General features: G+C 41.6%; 2 protein-coding genes across 12 annotated transcripts in view; one reads left to right on the top strand and one right to left on the bottom strand.

The window, feature by feature from the left end:
* The window catches only part of LOC310985773 (calcium-dependent secretion activator 1-like), a gene marked incomplete at both ends in the record, with an annotated part of 71,873 nt that extends 62,224 nt beyond the window's left edge, over positions 1-9,649 (top strand). For all 11 annotated transcript variants that reach the window (XM_083971423.1, XM_083971432.1, XM_083971429.1 and 8 more), the window contains 8 exons: positions 364-519; positions 622-769; positions 880-954; positions 1,061-1,144; positions 2,083-2,115; positions 2,297-2,404; positions 8,063-8,167; positions 9,473-9,649. In XM_083971423.1, coding sequence (XP_083827549.1) covers positions 364-519; positions 622-769; positions 880-954; positions 1,061-1,144; positions 2,083-2,115; positions 2,297-2,404; positions 8,063-8,167; positions 9,473-9,649 — 886 coding nt within the window. The remainder of the gene's footprint in view (positions 1-363; positions 520-621; positions 770-879; positions 955-1,060; positions 1,145-2,082; positions 2,116-2,296; positions 2,405-8,062; positions 8,168-9,472) is intronic.
* A 1,840-nt stretch (positions 9,650-11,489) lies between these two features.
* ca16b (carbonic anhydrase XVI b) overlaps positions 11,490-26,460 on the bottom strand; it is a 134,212-nt gene continuing 119,241 nt past the window's right edge. The window contains exons 15-29 of the mRNA XM_083971974.1: positions 25,908-25,999; positions 24,849-24,945; positions 24,647-24,729; positions 23,426-23,560; positions 23,183-23,317; positions 21,463-21,635; positions 21,180-21,315; positions 20,455-20,601; positions 19,906-19,999; positions 19,448-19,524; positions 19,176-19,304; positions 18,870-19,016; positions 18,090-18,232; positions 15,885-16,020; positions 11,490-14,617 (exon numbers count right to left, since the gene is read on the bottom strand). Coding sequence (XP_083828100.1) covers positions 14,471-14,617; positions 15,885-16,020; positions 18,090-18,232; positions 18,870-19,016; positions 19,176-19,304; positions 19,448-19,524; positions 19,906-19,999; positions 20,455-20,601; positions 21,180-21,315; positions 21,463-21,635; positions 23,183-23,317; positions 23,426-23,560; positions 24,647-24,729; positions 24,849-24,945; positions 25,908-25,999 — 1,871 coding nt within the window. The 3' untranslated portion in view covers positions 11,490-14,470. The remainder of the gene's footprint in view (positions 14,618-15,884; positions 16,021-18,089; positions 18,233-18,869; positions 19,017-19,175; positions 19,305-19,447; positions 19,525-19,905; positions 20,000-20,454; positions 20,602-21,179; positions 21,316-21,462; positions 21,636-23,182; positions 23,318-23,425; positions 23,561-24,646; positions 24,730-24,848; positions 24,946-25,907; positions 26,000-26,460) is intronic.

Here is a 26,460-nt window from a genome sequence, read left to right as displayed (position 1 = left end):
CCTGCATGTGGCCACTTCACATCCCAGCCAATAATCATACACTGCAGCATGGTTATTGATTTGTTACAGTAAACCCTGCCCGTCCCCCCCGTCCCCCCGCCCCATACACTGACTGTCCAGAAACCCCTGAGCAAACAGGAGCATTTGAACAGACCTGTCAGTATATGGTCGGAGTACAACTGAAGTGTGTTTGGGTGTAGAGGAACAGCATCCTCCTCTGCACCTGTCACAACAACCCTCCTCTTCCCACCCCCCCTTCTCACCTTTTGACCCCCCCTCCCCCCCATCTCTCTCTCTCTCCAGCACTGTGATCTTTGTCTTCTGAACTGTGTGTGTGTGTGTGTGTTTTTGGGTCAATGGCAGTAACGGCTCCGGGACATCGGAGGATCTCTTCTGGAAGCTGGACGCCCTGCAGACCTTCATCAGGGACCTGCACTGGCCCGAGGAGGAGTTCGCCAAACACCTCGAGAGTCGCATCAAGCTCATGTCCAGCAACATGATCGAGAACTGCGTCAAGCGGTGTGTGTGTGTGTGTGTTTCTGTGCACGAGAGGAACGAATGACAGAGAGAGAAATATGTTGTATGCTGATCTTATGTAGAAATATTTCACTTGCATTGCAGCACCAGGATGGCGTTTGAGAACAAGCTGACAAAGAGCAGCAAGTCCACAGATTTCCGCATTTCTCCAACATTATGCACCATGTTCAATGTCATGGTTGATGCCAAGGACCAATCAGCGAAATTGTGCGCGATGGAGTTGGGCCAAGAGGTAAAAACTATGAATAGGACATTGACCACATGTTAAAAGGTGAGAATGTATGTGGTTTACATCCACCAGCATGAATCTGTTGGTTGAAATTGCTGATCTTTGTTTTGCAGAAAACGATGGCCTCACAAATCGACGAGCTCATTGAGGAAAGTGTGAAGGACATGATCCAGCTCCTGGTTGCAAAGGTACATCTGTGCATCTTTGTCAACAGGACGTTTAAACTTAAAAACAGTGTAACCCTTCTGACAAGGTCAGAACTGAAACTCTGTCTTCACGTCTTCTGTTTCTCAGTTTGTGGCCATTCTGGAGGGTGTGTTGGCTAAGATCTCCAGATACGATGAAGGCACCCTATTCTCCTCATTCCTCTCCTTCACGGTGAGATGAAGCTTCTCTGTCTCCACTGCATCACTGTCATATCATGTCAGGGCCGGGTTATTATACTGTACATTATACATTATACATTTTACATTATTATTATATTTTCAATCAGCTTTCAATCAGCTTTTTATTTTCACGATCTGACCTTATTATTGATATCAAATACTAATTAATTTTCAAAGATTTTAACCCTTTGAATACCAGTTTGTCATGATGCAGCCATGTTCTCAGTTAAAAAAAAAAAATATATATATATATATATTTTCAACGTTTTGGATTGTAACAGCCTGGGATTGGTCAATGATTAGCAGCAACACTGATTTTTGTGCATTATTGTTTTCTGTACAGTGTCAAATACTCACACTCATACTGCTAAGCACAAAAAACGCGCTTTTCATAAGTTAAGTTGAGTTCTAATCATACAATCAATCACTTATACATCAGATGTTCATTGATTTTTAAAGATTTTAAACCCTTTCAATGCCAGGATTTTAGGAGGAGTTAACAGTACGGGTGTAACTCTTGTTTGTTCACAGTGTATTTTAGACTTACTGTAGGAGCTGAGCTGGAAATAACAAGATCAAATAAAAATACACAATCTTGCCGAAATTCATGCCATATACATGAGCAGAGGTCGAATTATCAAAAAAAATTAAGAATGAAAAGTACGTAATATCTGCACAATGGTCCCAAAGGGTGAAGGTTGATTATCTACCAAAATGCTCCAGTGTAGCACCGAAGCACCTAAAACTGGCATTAAATGATTCCTCAGGTTCACACCGCTCTTTGCTTGTTCTTTGATTTGACATTTTTTATTTTCATTTAGTCAGTTTGGGTATCAAAACTGTTTGAGAGACACCCACTCTGACAATATGAATAATAACTGAGATTTTCTCATCCAGTGCCTTTGTTTCACAATTTTGTTCTGATTTCAGGTGAAAGCTGCCTCAAAATATGTGGATGTACCAGTAAGTCTAATAACATCCTACGCCTCATGAATGTGTGTGTCTTTAATAGTTAATACAGTTGAAGGAAATCCTATGAATTTTAATGAAGCTCTCTGTGTTTCTTCTCTGCCGTCTTTGATCACAGTAATTTGTGACACAGCCGGTGTTTAGTCCTAACCGCATTCTGTTTCTGTTTTCCCAGAAACCTGGCATGGACGTGGCCGACGGCTATGTGACCTTTGTGCGCCACTCTCAGGATATGCTTCGTGATAAGGTCAATGAGGAGGTGTATATAGAAAGGTTATTTGATGTAAGTAAGATGCCGTCTCCTCCTCACAAGAAGGGAGGGGCCTTCCTAAATGTGGCAAAACAACAGGGCGGGAGGGATAAGTCCCATTTTGAGACCAGGAAATGTATTTCAGCCTGGGAGAAGAGGCTTTTCCGATCCTCTACCCCTCTTGACTTTTCTCTTTCTTCCTGTCTTTCTTCTCTCTGAACCTTAGCTGCTGCCCTCTGCATTCTGGTGTGCATTGCCACAGTGCTTTTGGGCCTTTGTGTGTTAAAAAAAGGAAACTTTTATTTACAAAGAGTCCATAAAAGCATCCTCAAAAAAAAAAAAAAAGGATTATCTGAAGCAGTGCTCTCTGGAAAGAACAGTACTATCCATAGTGATCATCTGTCAGCACACTGACTTCTACTTGTAGCTGGGCTCAGATACTTTCCACACGGAGCATGTCGGCCTCTTGATGAAATGACACTCAGCCCTTGGTCCAGTCCACACGCAGCACCCCAGCAGTTTTTCTATGTGAGCTGAAAATGCTGGGTGTAAGACACACTGCTGGATGGGCCAGGCAGACATCATGATGTCAAACTCAGAGGCTGACATGTCACATACCCTTGACCAATCAGAGCAGTGGTTCCCAACCTGGGCTTCAAGGCCTCACTAAGAGATCACTAGATAAATCTCTCAAAATAAAAACCAATATTTCTGCTACTCTAAATAACACTGATTTTCCCTATTAGTTTTGCGTTTTTCGTGTGAAATGCCTTGCAGCTTGTTGCACCACCACAAGTGGTAGTTTTCTAGTAAGCTTACATGTTTGAAATTTTTCAAATAAAATGAGACAGAAGAATGTTACTAAGATATTACAGAAATGAAGACAAGAGTGTGTTAAATTAGAGCAGAGAGTAAGTGTGTGTGTGTGTGTGTGTGTGTGATCATGTGTAAACTAGCTAACAAACAATGCTTCACTTTTTGTCCGCACCTCATTAATCAACTGGGTATGTAACCAACAATTATTCCAATTATTAATCAGTACAAGTTATTTCTAGATGAAATGATCAGTTGTTGGTCTATAAACAACTGACATTTAAAATCATTAAAATATCTAAAGCTCTGTTCCACCAACGCTCCAAAACATTTACTCTTTATTCCAAATTCTTTATTCTAAAGTCAGACAAGAAAAAGGTTTACGAAACTAGATCCATGACAGATTTTCTGAAATGACACAGATCCCGAGGTTGAAATCCATGTGGTTTCACGAGTTGTTCCCTCGGTTGTCCTCTAGTGATGTAACTAGGTTTCGAATTTGCATAACCCCACCCCTACCTAGGACCGGTAGAAGGGGGGCAAGCAGTGGTTCATTTGCATTTAAAGGGACAGGCACTGAAACCAGCCGTTCTGAACAGGGCAGTTTTGAGAGGATGAAAAGTGCTGTGATGTTTGATCCTTGGCGTATTTTGACCAAAGCATGTCACAGACACCTGTGAACTATTTTAATTTGTGGAAAGGGGGCATCATATGTCTCCTTTAAAACAAATTGTCCAATTATCTGATCACCACAGCTGTTTCAGTCAGTTTTCTTGAAGGTCAAGTTACTTCACACTAATAAATATTAATAACAAAAGTCCCTTTTATCTGTCTTGTGACATCACTGGTAGCAAATGTAAATCAGTTTGATATGAAAGCTCACCGTTTGCTAATTGACATTGTGACATTTAGTAGATGATGGATTTTAGTCATGTGTCTGAATCTTTCTGTCAAGATGGCGTTTGATTTTGATATTTGAGAAGACGATTTGGTCACTTAAAACCAGTCAAGCTTTTCAGTGTTGATTCTAATCAAGGCTGACGCCACAAGTGCTGGAATTAAAATTGGTCACAACCAACATGTAAATAGAAATCAGTGCTAGTGGTGCTCCCTTACATAAACCTAAACATACAGTAGCTGGTGCAACTGGCTGAATTCTTTAAATCTCTGAAAACGAAGCAGTGAGAGAGGAGGAAACGTCACCGTGGCGAAAGCATTCACAGTTCACAGCGGAGCACCAATCGCCGCGGGCTCCGGGTCCGTTAATGTCGCGAGGTTGGGAACCAGTGTGTCCGAGGGTGAAGAGAGCACTGTCTTACAAAAACATAATCCTAACGGGATACATTGGCAATAATGTGTCCCCCCCCCCCAACCCCCCCATATGTGATTTGAGCGACACATAATGCTGTGATGTGTGCTTCATGTCATTCAGAAACTATTTGTATGGACCTGTGTCTCTGCAGGTGTGTGATGGCTTTGTGTGCTCGACAGATCCTGTGAAGCAGTGACGTGAAGTCTTTTCTGTCTGAGACACACTGAGAAGTCCACCCCCCCCCCCTCCCCTTTGGTTTTGTTTTTTTCTATTTTTCTGTTGGCTGTAGAAGCGGAAGAGCATCTGTGCCGGATGAATCTGATTTTTATTTTATTTTATTTTTTAATATTTCTGTATTTCTTTCTTTTTTGTCGTTGTGGGTCTGGGAGTGAGGAATGATGCTGTGAAGTGAAGTGGGTCTGCTTTTTGTCTTTGAGGTCCACACCGGCTCCCCTGTCTCCTCCTGTGTCGTCAGTCTTTTCTACTGTGGAGCCCCCTCCCCCTCCCCCTCCTCCCCCCTCCCTCCGTGTCCCCTGTGTGGCCCCAAAGTTGCACTGAAGTCCTATTCAGCACTGTCATGTTAAATGAAAGATCCCTCCAGCTGTTACTGTTTCAGTTTTAGCATCTCAAACTATACTTTAGTTCAAGGATGTCAATGTTCTTTTCTTTCATTTTAATGCATTTCCATCCATCCATCCATCCATTCATCCATCTATTTGCATGCATGTGGAGAATATTTCTAGATGTTGCCTAGGCTCTACTTTATCTCTCTGTCTTCCACTAATTTATTTCAATCCTTTTTATCTCCTCTTTTCTGATTAACACCATTCCTGCTGCCTCCTCTCTTCAAAAAAAAAAAAAGAAGAAGAAAAAAAAAGTGGCACTTATCTCTAGTGTTGTGTTGCGTTGTTTTATCACATTATGTTGGTTGGCATGATTTTAGAGTCAAATAATCTTCCTGTGTACATCTTCTAGCATGACCCTCCTCCTCAGAGTTCTGCCTCATTTGCACATAGAGCAGCCTTCCTTAGCACGTACTCTGCCACCCACCCACGAGGTCTGCATGCACTGCACGCTCAACTCGACTGTGAAGTGGACAGGCATCTGCATATCTGGCCTCAAGTCTTTAACCTCTCAACCATCTCAGCTGATCCAGATCAAAATAAACCAAAGCCTGAGCCTCAGCAACCAAACAGATGAAATCCTCACGCTTTCTAATTCGGGCCTCATAAACTTCCCCTTGCATTCCTGCCTACTCACATTGTTAAAGTTGACTTATTTTCTTGATATCGGTGGTACGGCGACTGTTTCTCTTAGACTTGGGTGCTGTTCTCTTGTCACTTTAAACTTAAATACACAGTCTGGTGAAACTACAGCTCAAATCAAAGCAGAGAGAAAGTACAAGAAAATAGCACCGCTGCTCCCTGCCTGCTAACCATTTACTCACTCTCATTCTATTTTTCTTTTGCTAATGAACTTGTGTCAGAGCTATAATTTAAATTCCCCATGGTCGTTTTCTCTAAAACCAGCGTAGGGTATTTTAAATGCAACTTGGGTTTTCCACTTGAATAAATTATGAATAAAGGCAAAGTAATTGCCTTTAGTGATTGATGGGCAATGCACCATTTACAAAATATTGACTAGGACTTTTTTTAGGATCTCAAAGGGTAATTACAGTTCAAAACAGATAAATCTGTCAACACTGCGACTTCCCCCTGTTTTATTATTTTCGTGGAGTGGCAGCAGTGTCGGTGCTCTGAGTAAATGACTCTAAAATGCCTCTTTTCAGCTCTTCGGAGAGCGACGAATGCTGCTTGTGTTGATGTCAAACTCGTCGTGAGTGTGTGATTGTGTGTGTGTGAGTTGGGAGCATTTACTGAAACAAACCATAAGGCCAGATCAACGGCCTCATGACTCAGTTTAATAGGTCGTAGATGAACTTAATTAGGTTAAATTTGTCATTGTGTCACCAACAGTGATTTAAGAACATTGGTCATATTTAATTCAGAGGTATCTTGGGGAGTGGGTTATACATAATTATTAGCAGGTGACTCACTGTCTGATGGATTTAAAGGCCCTGAAAACCTGTTTCCTCCTACAGCTTCTTATGGTCAGTAATGCAGCCCGAGCAGCCCGACTACACTTATTTATTATTATTTCATTTATTAAGGACTGCACAACAAGTCGTCAGAATTTGCTTTCGGCACAGCATAGTAGCACATAGTACTGTGTGGCGACAAACATTGTCTTTGTTAAACCTTGTTAGACCTTGTTAAACTGTTGGGTAATTAAATCAAATAATTAAATAAAAGGCAAGGTGTCAAGATGATCACATGTAAGTGTGAGAAATAGCCTAATATTATAGATATAGTATATAAGTCAAATAGTTGCCTTGTATTGAGGTAATATATAGAGAACCAGAAAATTAATGTAAAGGTACAGTACACCAGAACCATTCAAATGTAGTATTTGAGTAGAGTCTTTGCTAAGATAAGATAAGATGACCATGTTCATATGAACCATATAGATGAGAGAGTTTCCCTTTCACAACACCTCCGTCTGTCCTCTGTCTGGTTTGAACTGGACAAATACGGTAATGCTCTGGCCTTCTAGTTTTTCTTTCGCCTCATCAGTGTTTAAAGGGGACATATTATGGAAATATCACTTTATGAAGGCTCTTTAACATGTGTTTTGTTTGCCTTTCCTTCTGGCCCCAAAAATGTGAGAATTGACAAAACAATCTGTAATGTTCAGGCTCCCTAGATTGAAATCCACGTGTTTTTACGAGCTGTTCCTTCAGTTGTCTTCCAGTGATGTAACTAGGATTCGAATTTGCATAATCCCACCTCTACCTGGTACTGGTAGAGGGGGCAGGGCAAGCAGTGGTTCATTTGCATTTAAAGGGACAGGCACTGAAACCAGCTGCTCTGAACAGGGCTGTTTTGAGGTGAGCTGTCACAGACATCTCTTTAAGACACCTGGGGGGGCATAATATGTCTCCTTTAAATGTAATCAAGTCGAATCTGTAAGATGTGTAACTGGGTTTTCAGGGGCTTTAAACCAGACAGAAATCTTGAGTAGTAGAAGTTCTATTGTTGTTTCTGAAATGACACTAAAGTTGCATGATAGAGGAAAAGAGAACCAGTTGGAACAAGCGCAGCACTCTGTGACTTGTGATTCTTTTGTAGCTGTTAAGATTTATTTATTTTGACCACGACTTCATTCGGACATCACCACAGCCTGGTAACTTGCATTGACCTCTGACTGGGACTCATGAAATGCAAGACTGTCCTCTTGTGAAGTGGGTTAGACTATGGACATCTCTCCTCACTAACTGAACACACAGGTTGGAATGAACGGAAAACAAAACACAGCGCGCCGGGTTTTACGAAGGTGATGGTGAAACACACACTGGACTGTGTGAATGTTAATGTTGCTGTCATATGCTGTCGGTGTTTAGGTGTAGAGGTCCACGTGTGTCTTAAAGGTTAGTTCTATGTTATGATGTCTTGAGTATGTGTGTGAGTGTGTGTTTTGCTGGAGAGTGTTGTGTTTATGTGTTTCAGCAATGGTACACTGCCACCATGAACCTGCTGGGGACCTGGCTCACTGAACGCATGGATCAGCAGCTCCACGTCTACCAGCTCAAGATCCTCATCAGGATCACAAAGGTGAGACAGGAGACACCAGCAGCTCCACACGGCGCTCACAACTCACACGTGTCCACACTGCACTGACGTAAAGAGGGTTTAGAAACAAGACGCTGCACTACCAGTCGGTCTCCTGAATCTGTCGTGTGGATGTCGCCTCTACCCCGCCCCTATAGGAGACCACCAGCAGCAGCAGGTCTTGAGTCTATTGACTCCAATGGGAGAAGTGAACATGAACACAGAACATGGTCGATTATTTCACCCCACAGTCACCAAAGTTAATGTTGGACTCATTTCTAATCTTCTGAACATTCTGACGCTAAAATGGCAAATTTCAGACAGACAAATAAAGAGAAAATTAACTTTGTCTCTGTCTCAACAACACACACTCATGAGATCTGGCACAGATCTCCTCTGGTGGTGTTCAATCACAGCAGTCCATTCGGTCCGGTTTCACTCTTCACTGCAATCGGAAAAACTGACATTTAAGAGGAAGACATTATAAAGCACATTTCCTGCCAGAGGCAGCTCAATATGCTTCACAGCTAAAATACACAGATGAAAATAACAAAACAAATAGCAAATACAGAAATATAACTTAAATGAGCAATACTGGTACAAATAAAAACAAGACTGCACAGATGCAAACTTAAATATGTGTTGGTGACCAGAGACTAAACTATAGATAAGAGACTGCGAAGATAAATGTTTTGAGTGTGGATTTGAAAGTACTGAGAGTTGAGGTATATTTTGGCATTTTAATCAGTGATTTACCATTGAGGGTGTGGTTCTGCGCGGGTCCAGATTGTTGTGTAACGTCAGACAACGGATTGTCGGGGAAGTCTGGGTAGATTTTTCCTCCAACTTCCCTGAGCGGGAGCTCCTACATGAGTTTGGAGCTGTCTCCAACGCAGCATCACCGTAGAAACAAGGTGGGGGTACGGGGGACTATGTCCACTAAGGAGACAGGAAGTGTATATATATATTTTTTTTTATTTATATATATATTATGTATTTTATTTCACAAAAATCAAAATCATTGATACAAATCCTTTGTTATAAACAACTAAATATGATCATGGTATACATGCGAAATTTAACCAAAAAGGAATACAAAAAATAACAGCAACAAGCAAAAACAGCAACAATAACGAAACAATAAACAGTAGCAACAATAACATTAACAACAACAAGAACACGACAAAGGTGAAAATTATGTATAGGAAAAAAAAGTGTATATTGGCTAAGCTTGTAATGGGCCGTCTTAGTAGTAGAATAGTATCTTTGACTGATGCATCTCTTGCCCTCCCCACCCCCAATTTGCAGAAAAAGTACCGGGACTTCCGCCTGCAGGGCGTCCTCGACTCCACCCTCAACAGCAAGATGTACGACACGGTGCGCAACCGTCTGACTTTGGAGGAGGCCACGGCCTCGGTGAGGGAAGGAGGCATGCAGGGCATCTCCATGAAGGACAGCGACGAGGAGGATGAAGAGGACGACTAGAGCCCGTGCACTGACACTCCAGCCCCGCCCTCCCTGAACCTCCTCACTCTGACCCATCCCCCGACCCCCACCCCTCCCCTTAAACACTTTTGACTTTAGCCTGGTTACCGATGCATGTACCAACTCAGATAGCCACTCTAGGACCTCTTCGTCAGCTCGAAATGCCTATGAAGGAACTATTAACTATAAAAATAGTACTTATACTGAGGAAAATCAAAATAAAAATGTTAAAAAATAACCATGATTGGCAGTTTAGCTGTGTCATGATAAAGATAGCACCTATCTTTGTTTCATTCATTTCTAAATTCATTTCTATGTGTTACTAAGCAATATGGAGAACCATTTGTTTGACAATGTTGAGTGAGATTAATAGGTGTGTCCCTGTCCAATGCAAACCTATATGGCGCTTCTTTGTCGTATTCTACATTCATTAATGGTACATTGTTGTGATGATGAGTGTGTGGACCCTTTTCTTTGTCTTGTCCGTTTCTAAGTGAATGCCAACTGCTTCAAACTGAAAATAAACCTCTGTATTTGTTTACGGCTGTTCCAGATAAACTGTCGTCTAGTCACTGTTATTAACATCAACAGTAAGTCTAGACCTGCATTTTTATCATGTGTCAATGCTATGTGATCTCATCTCAATTACTAATTAGACATGGTTCAACAGAAATCTTGAACAACAAGTGGGTATTCTAGAGATGCAATATTCTCATAGCTCCATTTTGATAACTCGGGAGATTCTATTTTTATTTCAACATTAAAAGGCCTTGAAACAGGTTCTATTTTAATTGAGTTGCACTTTTACAGAGAAAAGAGCAAAAATATTTTTTTTTATTGAAAAAAAAAAGTTGGTCTGTCTTTGTTCTGTAATTGTGTAGAATGAGATGTCTGGCATTTGTTTGGGTCTCACTGTTGTTTTGTATATATTATATAAATATATATATAAATATAAAATGCTGTACATTGCATTCTGAGCCATCGCTGCATGCCTGTGGGTTCCCACCCTCCCCAACGCTTTCTGTTTTCTGTGTGAATTAGCTGGTGGATTCATTCTTGCTTTTGCCTTATGAAAGCCAACAGTTGTAATATGCAAGAGCTGTGGCCTCGAAATAAAAATTATTGTACATGTGCATCATCCTGTCGTGTTTACACTCAACTGTACATCAAGTGTCTGTACCGGTGGGAAGGAGCTCAAGTACCTTTACTCATGTGTTGTTCTTCAGGAACATGTGTTACTTCCTAGCCCAGCATGTAATGTCAATGACACATACACACATTCATGTGTGGTTAACAGCCTGAGGATTTCATGCCATAGCAAATAAACATTAAATTATCAACTTTAATGAGAGAGAATGACATTTTTCTTCAAACTCAAGAATTTGACTGGAAATCATCACTTTTCTTTTCTTTTTTCCATCAATATGAAAATGATGTAGTGATATTTTCCCTGAACATCTGTGGTCGTGTTGCTAAGAGATAACAGCTTACAATCAAGATGAGCCACAGTTAAAATGCTATTTTCCTCTGTGTGTCAATCCAGCATGAACCGGTCTACACAATAATATATTTCACTTTTGATACTTTTGGTGTAGTTTGTTGCTGATGTTTAAGCAAGATGGATCTGGATCTGAATCTTCCCTCTGTCAGTGTTGTGTATTCCCGTGCTGACAGCAGGGGGCGACAGGAGGAAGTAGCTACTTGAACATTAAAAAACAAAAAAACAGACAGCGGTTGCATGTAATACAAGGATGCTGTGCACCCAAACCCAGACTTTATTTAACGTATAGCAATACAGTTTACCTATTAAATAACACTATGACACTATAATATGATATATAACAGTATCATAGGGATATATGGCTATGATACTATCATATAAGCATGTGATATGAAGGACAAAACTAGTTCATCATTTATTTAAGTTACAAATCAAACTCTACCACCACTCTGGCTGAAATCCACTCGAGGACATACTGCATCCTCTGGACCACTGAAGTATGATGAAAAAGTGGTGTAAACACCAGCATGGAACCTCTCAGAGGCAGGTGTAGCTGTGGCTGTCGGGGTATTTAGCAGTGGTGATCTGAATAAAGTACAATCTGTCACAGGGCCACTACACAAGTCAGATCTTTGTATGAAAATACAAACGTCTATGGTCACAAAGGTTAAAGTCATTTTGTTTTTGAAGCAACAGCACTCGTGTTTTTTTTTTTTTTTTTTTTTTTAAATGAGTGTATAGAAATATCAAACAGAGAGGACGCTGGCGTTCAGACCAAAAATAATAAAAAGGAAATCAAACTTAACTGCAGTTGCTGCAAAGCACACGTTTTGTTGCAGGGCTGAGTGTTAAGTCATCTGGACTTTTCTCCAAATGTTGGAGAGTTTTCACTGGATTTAATAAACTCCCCTTTAGCAGAGAAGTGGATGTTATCAGCAAAGAAAAAAAAGGTTTCATCATAAAATACACACTATGGAGATACATAAATCAGTTAGGAGGAGGAGAGGGATGTTCATGGTTGAAAAGGGCTTATAATTAATAATCACAAAATAGTGCAGAGACAGAATATCAGCCTAAATAATATCAGTTTTTCATGTTATCCAAGTGTGAGGAACGCGCCATGTACTGATTATCTGCTGTGAGGTGAGTTCCTGAGGCGAGAACAGAAACATGCTCAGATCTGGTTCAATTCACACCGTCGACACTGGAAATCTGCAAGATTGAACAATTTGAATCTTAAATTCTTGTTGATTAAATAGATCTCAGGACAAAACCACTCACATGTTACAAACTGGAACCACATCTTTGGTTACAAATAAAGCATTAAGCCACCAAAAAAGAAGAAGAAAAAGAAACTACACTGCCTATAAAAAGTACAGTAGCCCCTATACCATTTGGACTGTCATGTTTCAGCATGGGTAGCAATTTTGAATCACAGGGGATGTCATTTGGATACTTTTTCTTTTCTTAATGAAGGCAGAGAGATGTGTGTGAATAAATCTGTGACATGTTTACTGAAAATACCGATAAAGAGAGGAATTAAGATAATTTCCAAGGCACTGAATATTTCTAAAATGATCACAACAACAGAAAAAAGCATGGCACACATCTATTATCCTCAAAGGGAGAAGAGAGAAAGCACTAGTGAGGCCTCCAAGACGGAGCTGCAGAGCTTCATGGCTGATTTACAGCAGGAGGCATGACGCAGCTGACGGGTCACAAACAGTGTCACATATTTGGTCAATAGTTACAAAGCTCAGGTGAAAGCAGAGGAAAGCTGTCATGAGGTGGGAGGTTTGACTGAGCAAACCCCTCACAAATGAGGAGAAGAAACACACCATGGAAACCATGCAGCCTGGTGAGGATGAGGCGCCAACGCAAGAAAATCCACTAAAATATAAATACATGTGTACAAAGAATCCTGCTGCAATCTCTGGGATAACTGCAAGTTTTATTGTCCAGACAAATATCAAGCCGAAAACTATGCAGTGGTGTTTTTTTTTCTTTCTTTTTTTATAAAAACAACAACAAATTGAATGTCTTGGGTGACAGGATTGGAGCTCAGACCTCAGTCTGGTCCTGCATCAGGAACAGGACTTGAGCCCTGCTGCTGCACGACCATAGTGCGACACGAGAGAGAGAGAGATGCAGTGTCCAAATGTTGCTACAGTCTGATCTACAAAGACTGAAGGTAATCATACTAATGGTCTCATGGACAGTGAATACTTGCACAATCAGTTCTGCACTGTTCATTTCCATCTATTTGTGATATTTGTCTTCACTCTGACAGAATTTTTTTTCTTTTGTTTTTTTCCTGTTAAATCAGTGTCAAAAAATAAATAACAACAGATCCAGATCACTTCCACTGTGATTCAATGCTGCACAACAAAACATGAAAAACTTTGTGTGTGGGTCAAATACTTTTTGTAGGCACTGCATTGTGTCAATAGATACTTATAATTACATGTGTTAACATCAGTTGAGCTTTGATAGCTGAGGTTAGAAAAGCGGAACACAATAACATGTATGGAGCTGTGTCAGGACAAGATGAAGCTCGAGCAAGCCAGTGGACAAAAGTACTAAAAAATAAAATAAAATAAAGAAAAAAAGTATATATATACATACATATACATATATGTATATGTATATATACATATACATATATATAAAAACAATATAACAATATATAACAATATAAATCCCTGTAAAAAGCAATATATGTTCACATTAGATGTTGTAACACACTTTAACAAAATAAGCCATAAGTACATTATACAAGACAGCAGTGAAATATTTGGACAATATATGAATATTAGGCAGGTAAGAGTCTCTTCACGTGTGAAAAACAGCTTCACGCATGTGGAGCGAAGCCTGAAAACAGTTTGTTTGATCGAGGTGACAAAGTGACATAATGCATGCTGGGCTACGTTGTGATTCCGTGTTTGATCTTGAGACACTGTCGTAGAGGCCGACGGCCTCCACTCATCCTGGTCTTCATGCTGCAGGTTGGTCTCCATTGCGGTCCAAAGGTCCCAGTCTTGTCATGTCGCCAGGATTCAACTCGCTGGATTTTTAGGCAGTAACACTGATAGGATAGTGCAAACTGGACAGAGCTGCTTCTTCCCCACGTCAACTTAAACAGGTGCAAACGCTCAGCAGGATAACATTTAAGACAAGAAATAAAGGGCAAAAACATAAATATCAAAAAACATTTATCAGTATAAAAAGTAATAAGGTTATTCATTTAATCAATAGTCTGGCAAAAAAGGCCTCAGAAAAGTTCGCGGATTTTTACAAACTAAGTGCCCATAAGAATGTCCTCAGACGAGCGACTCCAGGCTCTCTGCAGGGTCCGACTCGTCTGTAATCACCACCACTCCATTAGTGTCCATGTGCATGGGGCTCAGGCCACACTCCTTGTTCCCGACCAGGCTGAGCATGGCTTTGTAAAGGTACTGGTACTGCTCCTGTGCACGGAAACACACAATATGTTACCACCACAGATCACTCATGCTATACTGTAAAACTATAAAAGACTGTGAAAGATTAGTAAAAAAAAAAAAAACACAAAAATAAAAATGACACACTATGATATGATGCAATCATCAGTACCGGTATATCTTTTTCATTCATGTGAAAATAAAACCTTTATTACTACAGGGGCCTTTTATAACTGACAGTTTGGGTCTAATAGCAACGTGCATGGTTCCTCCTGAACCGCTCTCACCAGTCCTCTGCAGCAGTGAAGGCTTATTAAAACCCACTACACTAAAACCTGGTGTTCCACTGACTGGTCTCTACTTTAGTGGACACCAAAACAGAGCGGAGTGGAGCTCATCTACTTGTACAGTACGAGTAGAAAACAACTCCAAGGGAAGTCAGGTTTTTGTGAATTGTTTTGTATTTGATGCCCCCGGTTGACAGTAGACATATTGATTGTAGCTTTAAATGTGACTTAATGAAACATCATGAATTTTGAATTTATTGCAGTAGTTCAATTCCAATAGTAAAATTCATAGATTATATAGATTCATTACACACAGACTGAAAAATTTCAGGTCTTAATTATTTTAATTGTAATGATTACGGCTTACATTTAATGAAAACCCAAATGCGAGAATTGACAAAAAAAAAATCTGTAAATTTTTAGGCCCCTTAGGTTGAAATCCATGTGGTTTTATGAACTGTTCCCTCAGTTGTCCTCTAGTGATGTAACTAACTTTCAGATTTGCATAACCAGGGCGGGGCAAGCAGTGGCTGATTTGCATTTAAAGGGACAGGCTCTGAAACCAGCCGTTCTGAACAGGGCTGTTTGAGAGGATGAAAAGAGCTGTGATGTTTGATCCTTCAGGCGTTTTGACCAAATTATGTCATAGAAATGTCTTTAAGACACCTGGGGACTATTTTAATTTGTGGAAAGGGGGCATAATATGTCTCCTTTAAATGGTCTCTTAGTCTGGTTCAGTAGCTCCACTATCATGGAGAAGACTGCTGACCTGACAGTTGTATTCTCATTTATTGAGATGCACCTGCATTGCCTGAGGAGAAAGACAATGATCTGAAAGTCCTAAAGGAGGGAGCGGTAGAGGTGTGATTCATTTGACATATATTTGTAATCATTTGATCCATTGTTCATATGAAACTATGGGATCAATGTAGCTTTAAATATTGGAAATAGTTAAAATACTGTTGCCAAATTCCTCCTGTTTGTCCTGCACATATATGTAAACTTACTATATCAGTGAAGACTCCCGGCCTCATGAGATTGACCATCTTAGCCACCTGATAGATGTCGACCACGCCCTCGCTCTCCAGCTGCTGGGACAGAGTGGTGAGGCCGCAGAACATCCCAGCTGACACGGCTCCGTACCTGAAAGGACACACTCACAGTCAGCTCTGTGCTGTTACACACACTCACCATCACCCCACGCCACAGTCACTCCACTCGCTCCAAACGACAACCGGGAAGCAGCCCGCCAAAATAAAATACACTGTGGTAAATGAATGGGTGGTACCTGGGAAGTCTCTTTCATACAGTCGGTGCCATTTATCTTACACTAACATGATGCAATTATACATCGTGTTAGTGTAACATGACTGATGTAAATGGAGGGGGAAGCAGAGTGTGTGACAGCCTCAGCTGTCTGCAGCTCAGTCACAACATTATCTCACAGCACTTTGCAGGTCAGGTCACAGCCTCACTGTGTCACTGAGGAACCGACAGGGGGGACATGAAGACTATTCAAGTCACAAATTTACACTCAGTATTTCTACTCTATAAGAAAGTCATAAGAGTTGTTCCTAAAGCAGGATGCTACGACCCAACAAACCCACTCTTTATTTAATGAAACATCTTAAAAATACATGACCTAGTGAAATTCAAAACAGCTGTCATTATGTATAAAGCACACAACCAGCTTCACCTGCTTCAGCGCTGTGTCCAGGAGTGTTTAGGCCGAGAGAGCCAGCATGAACTAAGGGGATTTTGCATCTTTATAAAAAGCCATGCAACAACTAGCCATTGTATCTATACTGGGAGTACATCTTTGGAATGATCTTGACTATGAATAAAAAACTGTAGCTCAACTTACAAATTTAAATAATGTATAAATCCAACATTATTGACTATACTATAGGGCAGTATCATGACACACTGTACAATTTGGAAGTCAGGCTTGTCTGTCTTTATTGTTCTCTGTTGTTTTGCAAATATAAGTCAGAATATTAATTCTGTCCTGTTTTGTTTTGTTTTTATTTTCTCTGTATCTTCATGTTGTAAATGCATATGTTGATGTACAAAGGGTAGAGGGAGAAGCTCTGGCTTCAGCCTACAGCTGCTCCATGTCTTACTGACCAATCAATCAGTGCATTTTGTCTGTTGATTTTAATCGACTGAATAAATAAACTCAAACTCAAACTCAAACTTGTGTTTCCACTAATAGCAGCTGTAGGGAGGACTGCTGGCCACCACTGTGCAGGCTGTCACGGTTGCTTGGTTACTAAGAGAAAGTGGAGTGGTGCTGTTTATCCCGACGGCCGTCGGTAGATCCTCAGAGCCGGCGTACACCGAAGGACCCAAGGACTCAAAACTCAAGCCATGGAAAACACTCCACACTGAGAGACCTGCTTCACCGTCCCACTGACACAAACACAGCGTCTCTTAGCAACAACAACTCACAAGCAGATTAAACACCAGGGTTCTGGACCGTTACGTCCAGATCCAGATCAAATCATTCTACAGCAAAACTCTTCCTGAGCCGACAGGACAGCAGGAGCAGTGTTGAGTTAGTAACTGAATAACTACATTATAAAAGTAACTAATTACCAGGGAAAGTAACTATTGCCCCCCCCCCCCCCCCCATCACATGGCCACTAACCTGCTAAGTGCTCAGTGTTTTCCTCTGATTCCATGTTTGCATTCACCTGCTGTTCTTTAATCATATTCTTTGCACCTTATGCGTTTTCAAATCACCTCCTGCGCTTGATTTCATCCAATCACAGTCAGCCAAGTCAGTCAAATTTTAAAGTGTCTTCTTCTCTGCTTTCATCCAGCTGTTACTCCAGGCTGGATGAGAGCAGAGACAAAATATGACAAAATATGTCAAATTACTTGAACTTGACCCCCTATTATTATTATTAATATTATTATTTTTACCACCAGGCAGAACTTTACAACAGTATTCTATTTTATTTTCATATTTTGTATAATGTTACGTGTAAATTGTTGGTTTACAAAAGTCCCTAATAAACAAGCAAATTGATGTTTTACATTTTGTTTTCATACTGTACCGAAATGAACCGAACCGTGACCTCAAAACCAAGGTACGCATTGTACTGTGATTTTTGTGTTACACCCCTAAAAAAAGTAGTGCCGTCAGTAACGCCGTTACTTTATAAAGGTGTCTTCCCATCCCTAAACAGGAGTTAATGTGAGCGTACTCATCGTGGACGATAGTGGGCCCGTCTCGGGTCATGGCCTCCTCCTTGATGACACTGATGAGCTCGAAGGTGCTGCTGAGGGGGGCGTCCGGGTTCGGCCATTTAGGGCACTGGAAGTGTCTCACCTCCAGAACGTAGTCGTCCTGTCACACACAGGAGAGAAGTGTAAACACACACACACACGAACATGAACATGATATAAATAACATAATGGCAGAGATTCTTAAAGGGATAGCTCAACATTTTGACAAATTGGCCCAGTGCCATAATCCCTATAGTCATAGCAGTTGGTTCGTTACCTTTATTCGTCGGTGCATGCTGTTTTTAGAACGGCCGAGCAGAGCGGCAAGCTGCTCAGAGCTCATGGACAAGTTGTGACTTGCACAATCACCACGCTATGAGACAATAACAGAACGTTACGAGACAAAGTTGTTTTAGGTAAATTCATGCAAAACCACTGTTGCGCGTTGCCTTCAGGGACAGTTTTTCAGCAAGCAGTCTCTGTATTTACCTCTAAAACAACTCCGTCTCGTAACGTTCCATTATTATCTCATAGCGTGGTGAATGTGCAGGTCACAACTTGTCCACCAGAGCATTTTGGAGTTGTTGGATTGTGTATTTGATGAGTTTGATGAGGGAAACCAAGAAATCCTATTAGCTTCTGTAGCGTAGCTCTGAGCAGCTCGCCGCTCGGAAGGGCTGTTCTGTTGAACTATCCCTTTAATGTCGCAATAATAAAAAAAACATCAAGTGCAGAGGAGGAGGAGGAGGAGGAGGAACCTGTGTGGCCTCTAAGATGAAGTCGTGGATGATGATCTGCTCCTCGTTGGAGAGGCACAGTCTGTCCTTACTGATGAGTGTGACGGTGAAGGCGATGCAGTTCATGGCCTCCTCCCGACTGGGCCAGTAAACAAACTCATCCTCAGCCTGCACAGAGAAGGAAAACCTTTCAGTTCTCTGTCAGACTTCTTTATTTTTTTGGGGTGAGGGTGTCAAAGCTCAGACACCAGCAGAGCTGAAGCACAAGAAAACAAAGATTTGAAGATTTGATTAACAGCGGATTTCAATGGTTCACTGTTTGCGTACCAGGCCCTGGTTGTCAGGCAACATGACGATGATTTGAGCGTTATGATCCCAGATCATCCTCCAGAAGTCTGTGGTGGTGTGAGGCAGGGGATGCTGGGTAATGATGAACTCGTTGCTTCTGTAGTAACCCTGTGGTGACAGAGAAGAGCTGTTAGTCGTCCATTCGGGATGATTGTTAAAAAAAAAACTGCAAACGACTGCTCATTCCCCAAGAAATGATGCTAACGAGACGTCAACAAGAGAGAAGCCACACAGGGAGCAGGACACTGTACCATGATGTAGGAGGCGTTAATGTAATCTGTTCCTTTCATTCCAGGCAGAGTGGTGAGGCCGACCCGCGCTCGCTCGGCTGCGGAGAGGCAGGGAGATGGAAAAACACACTTTAATTCATAAACCAGCGTCGGCTGATAATGCACACATTCATTACCGGTCCTCGCTGTTGCTATAGCAACAAGTATCTCCGTTTCCCCTGTCAGGCAGCCGAGAACGCACATAAAGATTAACTTATAGGATTATGGAAATAGATTCTAATTTTGGAATATGAAGTGTCGTTAATAATTTACTGACTGGGAAATGTAGGAAATGTTTTCAATCTGATTCCAATGGATAGGAAAAAAAAAGCTTTTTACAATTTACAATTTAAATTAAACAAATTGTTTCTGCCACTGTAACCGGCCCGGTGACCTCAGCCTGGGCTGCAGGCTCTGGGGGAAACAGATCAGATACTCACAGGGAACCACTGAGGAGTTGCGGTTCTTCTCCTTGTTGCAGTCTTTGTACGCGCTGAAGCACTCCACAAAGCGCGTGTTGCACTGAGTCAGCAGCTGGTGAGAGAGAGAGAGAGAGAGAGAGAGAGAGAGAGAGAGAGAGAGAAAGAGCACAAAAAAAACAGAAGATCAGAAAATTTTAATTTAGGCCCGAGAGTCGCTGCAAATTCAAATCTGACAGGAAAAATAAGACATTATGTTGTTTAACGCTGATGATTAATAGCGAGTGTTTCACATTAATAAAGAACCCGCCAAGCACAGGAGAAACTGACATTACGCCGGAGCAATTAGTTTGTCTCTGCTCAAGTTGAAATAGCAGGAGCTTGATGAAACATTCATCAAGCTTTGCGTGAGGCAGCGGGGGTGACACCAACATCAGAGACGCTCCTGGTCTATTCCCATCAGAAGGCTGAAAGCCTGTGTGCGCTCTGCTAACAAGCCTCTGATCCACAGACCGCCTCGGCCTCGGCCTCGGCCGGTCTGAACCGGACCGGCCAGAGGGTTTGGCTCACCCTGAACTGCTTCTCCAGCCGTGTGCGGCCTGTCGAGTTGGGAATGAGGATGCTGTTGACGTAGCTGTGGAGCTGCCAGGCCGGCACCTCCGTCTCTTTGCTCAGGATGGCCTCCATCAGAGCGTCGTGGATGAAGACGTACTGCTCCTGTGGAGAGACACAGCGTTCAGAGACCATGATGATTGTGTGTAATAGGAGATTATCAAATAAATAAACAAATATAGTATCACCATGAAGCCATTTTTTAATTCATCTTATTACTGTGCAAGCTCTCTTTTATACAGGGTTTAGAGTAATAAGCAGTAATATGGCAGAGCCAATCACAGTGACATGTCCGTCTTGATAGACAGACAAAGGCTGAATGAAAAGTGTTATTATGATGAATTATTTAATTATGTAACATTTTACAATTATAGTCTCAAATCTTATCAGATTGTTTTCATGATTACTACATGACATTTCCTGTTAGAATTAATTCATGTTTTATTTTATGTCTCATGATGCCGAGTGGCCTGAGGACAGCCAGACTAGAGCTATTCTGTTATATATTAATCCAGGTTGTGGTGAGTATATAACAGTTTGCACTGTGTTGCAATGAAATTGCATCAACTGTGACCTTTACTTGAGCCAAAATGGGCAGCTTTTATAACCACATATCCATCTTTAATCCCACATGACCTTTATTAACTGAGGAGACGGAGCAGCCATGACGCGGGGCTTCTTACCTCGGTCTGGACAAGGTAGTTGCGTTGTGTGCGGATGTGTTTGAGGAAATCCAGGACGCTGACTGTGCTTTTGTCCTTGATCTGTTGCAGCATGCTGTCGATGACGATATACGTTCCCGTGCGCCCGACCCCTGCACTGTGGAGCAGAGAGAGCGACGTGAGCGTGAGCGTGACGACGGGGCCGTGGAGGGAGCTGTTAACAAGGTCGGCGGAGGCGAGAGCCAGCGCGGCGCCCATAAGGAACGCTGGTTTGGCCCGGGAGCGTGGGAATAATGAAGCGTACCTGCAGTGCACCAGCACGGGGCCCATGTCTGCGGTGCGAGCGGCGGAGGAGCGGTGGATGAAGGTGAGGACGGGCAGCGTGTACTCCGGTACTCCCATGTCAGGCCACTGGGTGTAGTGATACTGGATCACAGTACGCTCGTTTAGCTTTCCTTTGGGATTCCCCTTCTGGCCCTGGAACATGAGAGCAGACAGGACGCCGGTCAGAACACCGTACGCTCCCTCCATCCGTTACCATGACAACCAACAGTTCACCGTGTGAAGATTTACACATCCGGCCGTAGCAAAACTGAAATGGGTTTGGGGTGGTGTTTAGTTCAGTTAGAAGAGCAGGCGCCCCATGTGTTGAGACTACAGTATTCCCTGCAGGCGGGCCTGGTTCGAATCCTGCATCGAGCGGCCCTTTCCTGCATGTCATCCCCCCCTGCCCATTTCCTGTCTCTCTCTCTCAACAGTGCTTTCCATTAAAAAGGTGAAAAAGCCCCCAAAAAACACTTAAAACAACTGAAATGTGTTTCACTAGACAAACTGACAGAATCTCGGTGCTAATACAGAATAAAGTTAAAAAACTAAATATAACTCAAATCAGAAAATAAACACATTACTGTGGTTTGTGTATTTATGTTATTATCTCTGTAGACAGACACAACTAAAAACAGCAGAGGACTGGAGGAGACAGTTAATGTGCCATCTGGACCCTAGAACTGTTCTATCTGGTGGATGTTTTATTATAGCTGGTGCTTGTTCACTTGAAGATGCTTGGAGCTTTACTAAAGCACCTTGGTGGTGGCGGTTGCCACTAGAACCACGCATGTTAGTGGTCATTGGGATCTGTTACTCTGTTACCACTGCATTCTGTAAAACAAAGACAGTTGGTCCTCTCTGGAACAGAGGCGTGATAAACACTTATGTCGTATCTCGTATCTCTTTATCCATAAAACCCTTATTGGACATTTACCACCTTAAATAGCGTCTAGGGCTGTTCGATTTTTCCAAAAAATAAAATCCTAATTTTCTTCTCCACTGTGGACCTGTTTTACTGAGCTCTGAGTGTTGTCTCCTACTGTTTCAATTCTTTTTAAATCTTTTGTTTCATTTGTATATTTCCCTGTATTTCGACATCACTGCAAATGAGGGGAAGCTTAATAAAGGTTTGGTGATGATCACCTTTTTTCCCCATGCGTTCTTGAAAACCTGGCGCCTGTATTACCTACAATGCAGTTTCCCTGCCAGCGGCCCAGTTGGAGACTCAGATGTGTTTTGCAAGCAGCAGCTAAAGCAGCCGTCTCCAGCTGAGGTGAGGAGCAGCCTCCAGGCCTCAGGTCAACTCTTATCTCTTCTTTTTAACGTCCCAGTCCCACCAGGACTTGGGTTCAGTTTTAAACTTGTAGCTGTTGACGACTCCAGCGACATCACTCAAGGACATTTATCAAACTTCACACAGCTCTCTTTGGAGCCACATGAGACTTTCTGCAACTTCTTCACTCCCCTCCAGACTTTGATGTGTGAAATCAGAGTTTTAATGGTGCAACTTGATTTAGTTAATGACTAGAAACTAGAGTAGATACTTATAACTAAGAGAGGACCCAATCTTATTAACTTAAGGAGGACTTATGAAACGCTGGTGCAATCTAATTCAGGTTCAAGTAGAAAAAGCCATGAAACAAAACATCTGAAGAAAATTCACTAGTCAGAATAAAGTTTGTCTGACTTTGAGTTACCTTTTTAACTTTAGTGTTCCTTATAAGAAATCGCCGCAGTGTGTAGCAGGCGTGCACTTTGGTGCTTTTCAGTGTCACGACAATGTTCCCGTACTGCTCGCTGTTCTCCATCGGCCAGTACTGGTCACATTTCCTCTGAGGGACACAACACACAACACAACACGGTGAGCGGCACATTTATCACATCTGAGGGAAGGTTAGATAGTTATCTGTGCAGTTTGTGAGGAATGGAAGTGAACCTACTCTCCCTTTCTCCACCAGGTTTGTGATCATGACGATGATCCTCGTGTTCTGCTCCCACACCATCCTCCAAAAGTCCTCAAACGTGGACTTGAGGGGACCCTGGGCCGCGATGTACGCTCTGGGACGGTTGTAGCCCTGCAACAGGAGGTGGTGTGATATTATTAACGATGAAGGGTTTTGCACACAAAGACAGTTTTTTTTCCCGTATGAAATTGCTGCACGTTTAAAAATAAACACAACCTCATGTTGTGTCAATCACGTTAATACACTGACTTTTTTTGCACTTTTTGACCACTCACAACAGTTTATCCTGGCTGTTCTGGAGATCCCGACTGAGTGTGTGTGTGTGTGTGTGTGTGTGTGTGTGTGTGTCCTACACGTACTGCCAGCCTCAATCATGTAAATTGGTTTTCCTCTTTTTAATGTGTGGCTCCAGTAGAGTTAATTATCTATCAAAATGGACCACTGACATCCTAAAATCAACTATGGAAGTGATCAGGATAATTCTGCAGCAGGTGGAACTCCCCTCGCTCCTGACGTCCTCTCAGGATTGGATGGACCCAATATTTTCTTTTTCTCTTTTTTTTTTGATAAGTGAGAGGACCACAAAATCATCCTCACTGCTTAATGACTTTTGTCTCTTTTTGCGAATTTTGGAACAGAAAATAAAAACACATAGTAAAAACACGCATGAGACTCCGGGTGTCTGTGTGTAATGATTTTTGTTGCATGACGTATTAAAAAAACACATACAAAAACCTGAAAAACCATCTCATGAGAGCAGTAAAAACTTTTTAGCGATATTTGAGAGTTTTTTTTTTTAAATGTAGGTGTTTCCATTACCAGTTTTTAACTTCGATATTTAGGTTTTGCGCATTTCTAGGGGTAATGGAAACGCACCTACTAATAGGTCATGAAATCCACTCCTTAATCTGACATGGTAAATCCATATACTTTAATCAATATTTTTAATATAGATACCACATTTTTATTACTCTATCCATTTTTATAATTTTGATACCTCAGTTTATATTGTGAATAAAGCAGCCAGTATGTGCCATGAATAATTCCTTTCACAATACACTCTTGTATTCAGAAAAGCAGCGAGATGGGACTTTCAGAACCCACTCACGCATAGAAAAGGAAGCTGAGTTTAAGATTGTTTAAAGAAAACTGAACCTTGAATGATTCTAAAGTGTCAAGTGTTTTGGTGCAACTCACATCCACATAGTTGGCGTTGATGTAATCTGAATGTTTGGCATCTTTCCCTGCCAGAGCTCGTAACTTCACTCTGCTGTGGTCGTCTAAAGACAAACAAACACACATACGGGTGGATTATTAAAAGGTTGGAAGACGCGTCATTAAAACGTTATTGGATTCCTCGACAGCAGACGTCACGATCAAATTTTTACAGCTGACTCACAGGCCACGATGTTGATGTATCTGTTTTTGTGCTTGTTGTCAGGATGATTGGAATGTTCTGCTGTGATTTTCAGGTCTGCTGTGGAGCGCTGGACCTCCTGGAGAGACAGACAGAGAAACAGGCAGACACATTTTAAGAAATGAGAATAGAAGATGTGATGGAATTACCCTCTGAAAGATCATTAGATTCACTTCAAGTGTGACGGGCTCTTCATAGAAACTGCACCGTTTTGTTTCTCAGAAGTCTAACGTCATATTTCATCTTTTTGTGAAACTAAGAATAATAACAATAAGAATGAGAATTACTTTATTTATCTTCAAAGGGAATTACATTTGTCTGGCAGCTCATCTACCATTTGCAGAAGAATTAAAAAGCCTGATCTACTGATGTTCAGAGAGATGAACTGTAAATCTGACACTCTGACAAATCCGCAGCACCCACCCACCTCTGAAATAGCACAATCATCTCTGTGGTTACGGTTTGAAAAATGATGCGCACGAGCTTCACATCAAATGACCCCAATTAAAAGGAGCCTTTCCAGGGGTGAAGCTTTTGCCTGGTTCTTTAACCTGGCTGCACAGCGAGTGTGTTCACCTCCAGTCAAGCAGCAGACAGCGCTGCTCTAATTACCCCCGTCTCCCTCGCTCTCTCTCTCTCTCCATCCTTCTTCCAGCCATCTGTTCAGAATGAGAAACCCTGCACACAAACACCCCTACCGTGACCATATAGACACTATGAAGACATGAGACGCGTTATAGCATGATCATGTAAGTGAGCACTAAGGATGATGGGAACGAAGGTCGGCAAATAAGCCAAGCCAAAGATGTCTGGTCATAAACCCGAGAGCTGCACAGATTTAATTAATTTGGATCTGCAACTTCAGGGGAGCAGAGCGACTGTAATACCTGAGGTGGTTGTGAAAGTGTTTTATAACGATCTGTTGAATAATTGCTGACACATTACTACAAAGCACAAATGTCAGCATGACAGCGGGATGACAAATGTCCCTTTATTTATTCTGCAGCAAAGATGAACAATGCTCAGATCCTGACAACATACCTCAAACTCCTCGGCGAAGCCCTGCAGGGTGTTCTTATAGAGCTCCATGATGTGTTTGACAAAGTGCTTGACTGGGATGGCCTCCATGTCATCTGCAGGAGAGAGAGAGAACAATAAGCAGGGCCCTGATTACTGTGTGTCTGGTTGATATGGACATATGTCATAGTTTCTACATGGATGTGGAAAGTATATGCATACATATGATATACAGTATATGATGTGTATGTATGTGTATGTACTGTATAAGAATATGTATATGTGTATGTTCTAGTATTGTTTCCTAGTACAGTTAGCTTTGGATCATACTCTATACATGCTCACCCACTCATACACAATCATTTTATACTTACTCATAATTATATTTTGACTCTTCTTAATATAATAAGGCACTTGTATTGCTTTCTTGTTGTTGTTGAATTGTTCTCGAATCTTATTGTATTTTTCAGGGAGGTGTTTTGTATAAGTCCATATAGGGTTTTTAACCTCTCCCAAACTTACTATTCTTGTTTTATTTCTGTTTTTGTTATTGTCCTTGGTTTTTATTTTATTAATT

Source organism: Trachurus trachurus, assembly GCF_905171665.1.
Source record: "Trachurus trachurus genome assembly, chromosome: 5".
In the NCBI taxonomy this organism is placed as follows: domain Eukaryota; kingdom Metazoa; phylum Chordata; class Actinopteri; order Carangiformes; family Carangidae; genus Trachurus; species Trachurus trachurus.
Note: the sequence above shows the minus strand (reverse complement) of the source record. Positions and strands in the feature narration are given on the sequence as shown.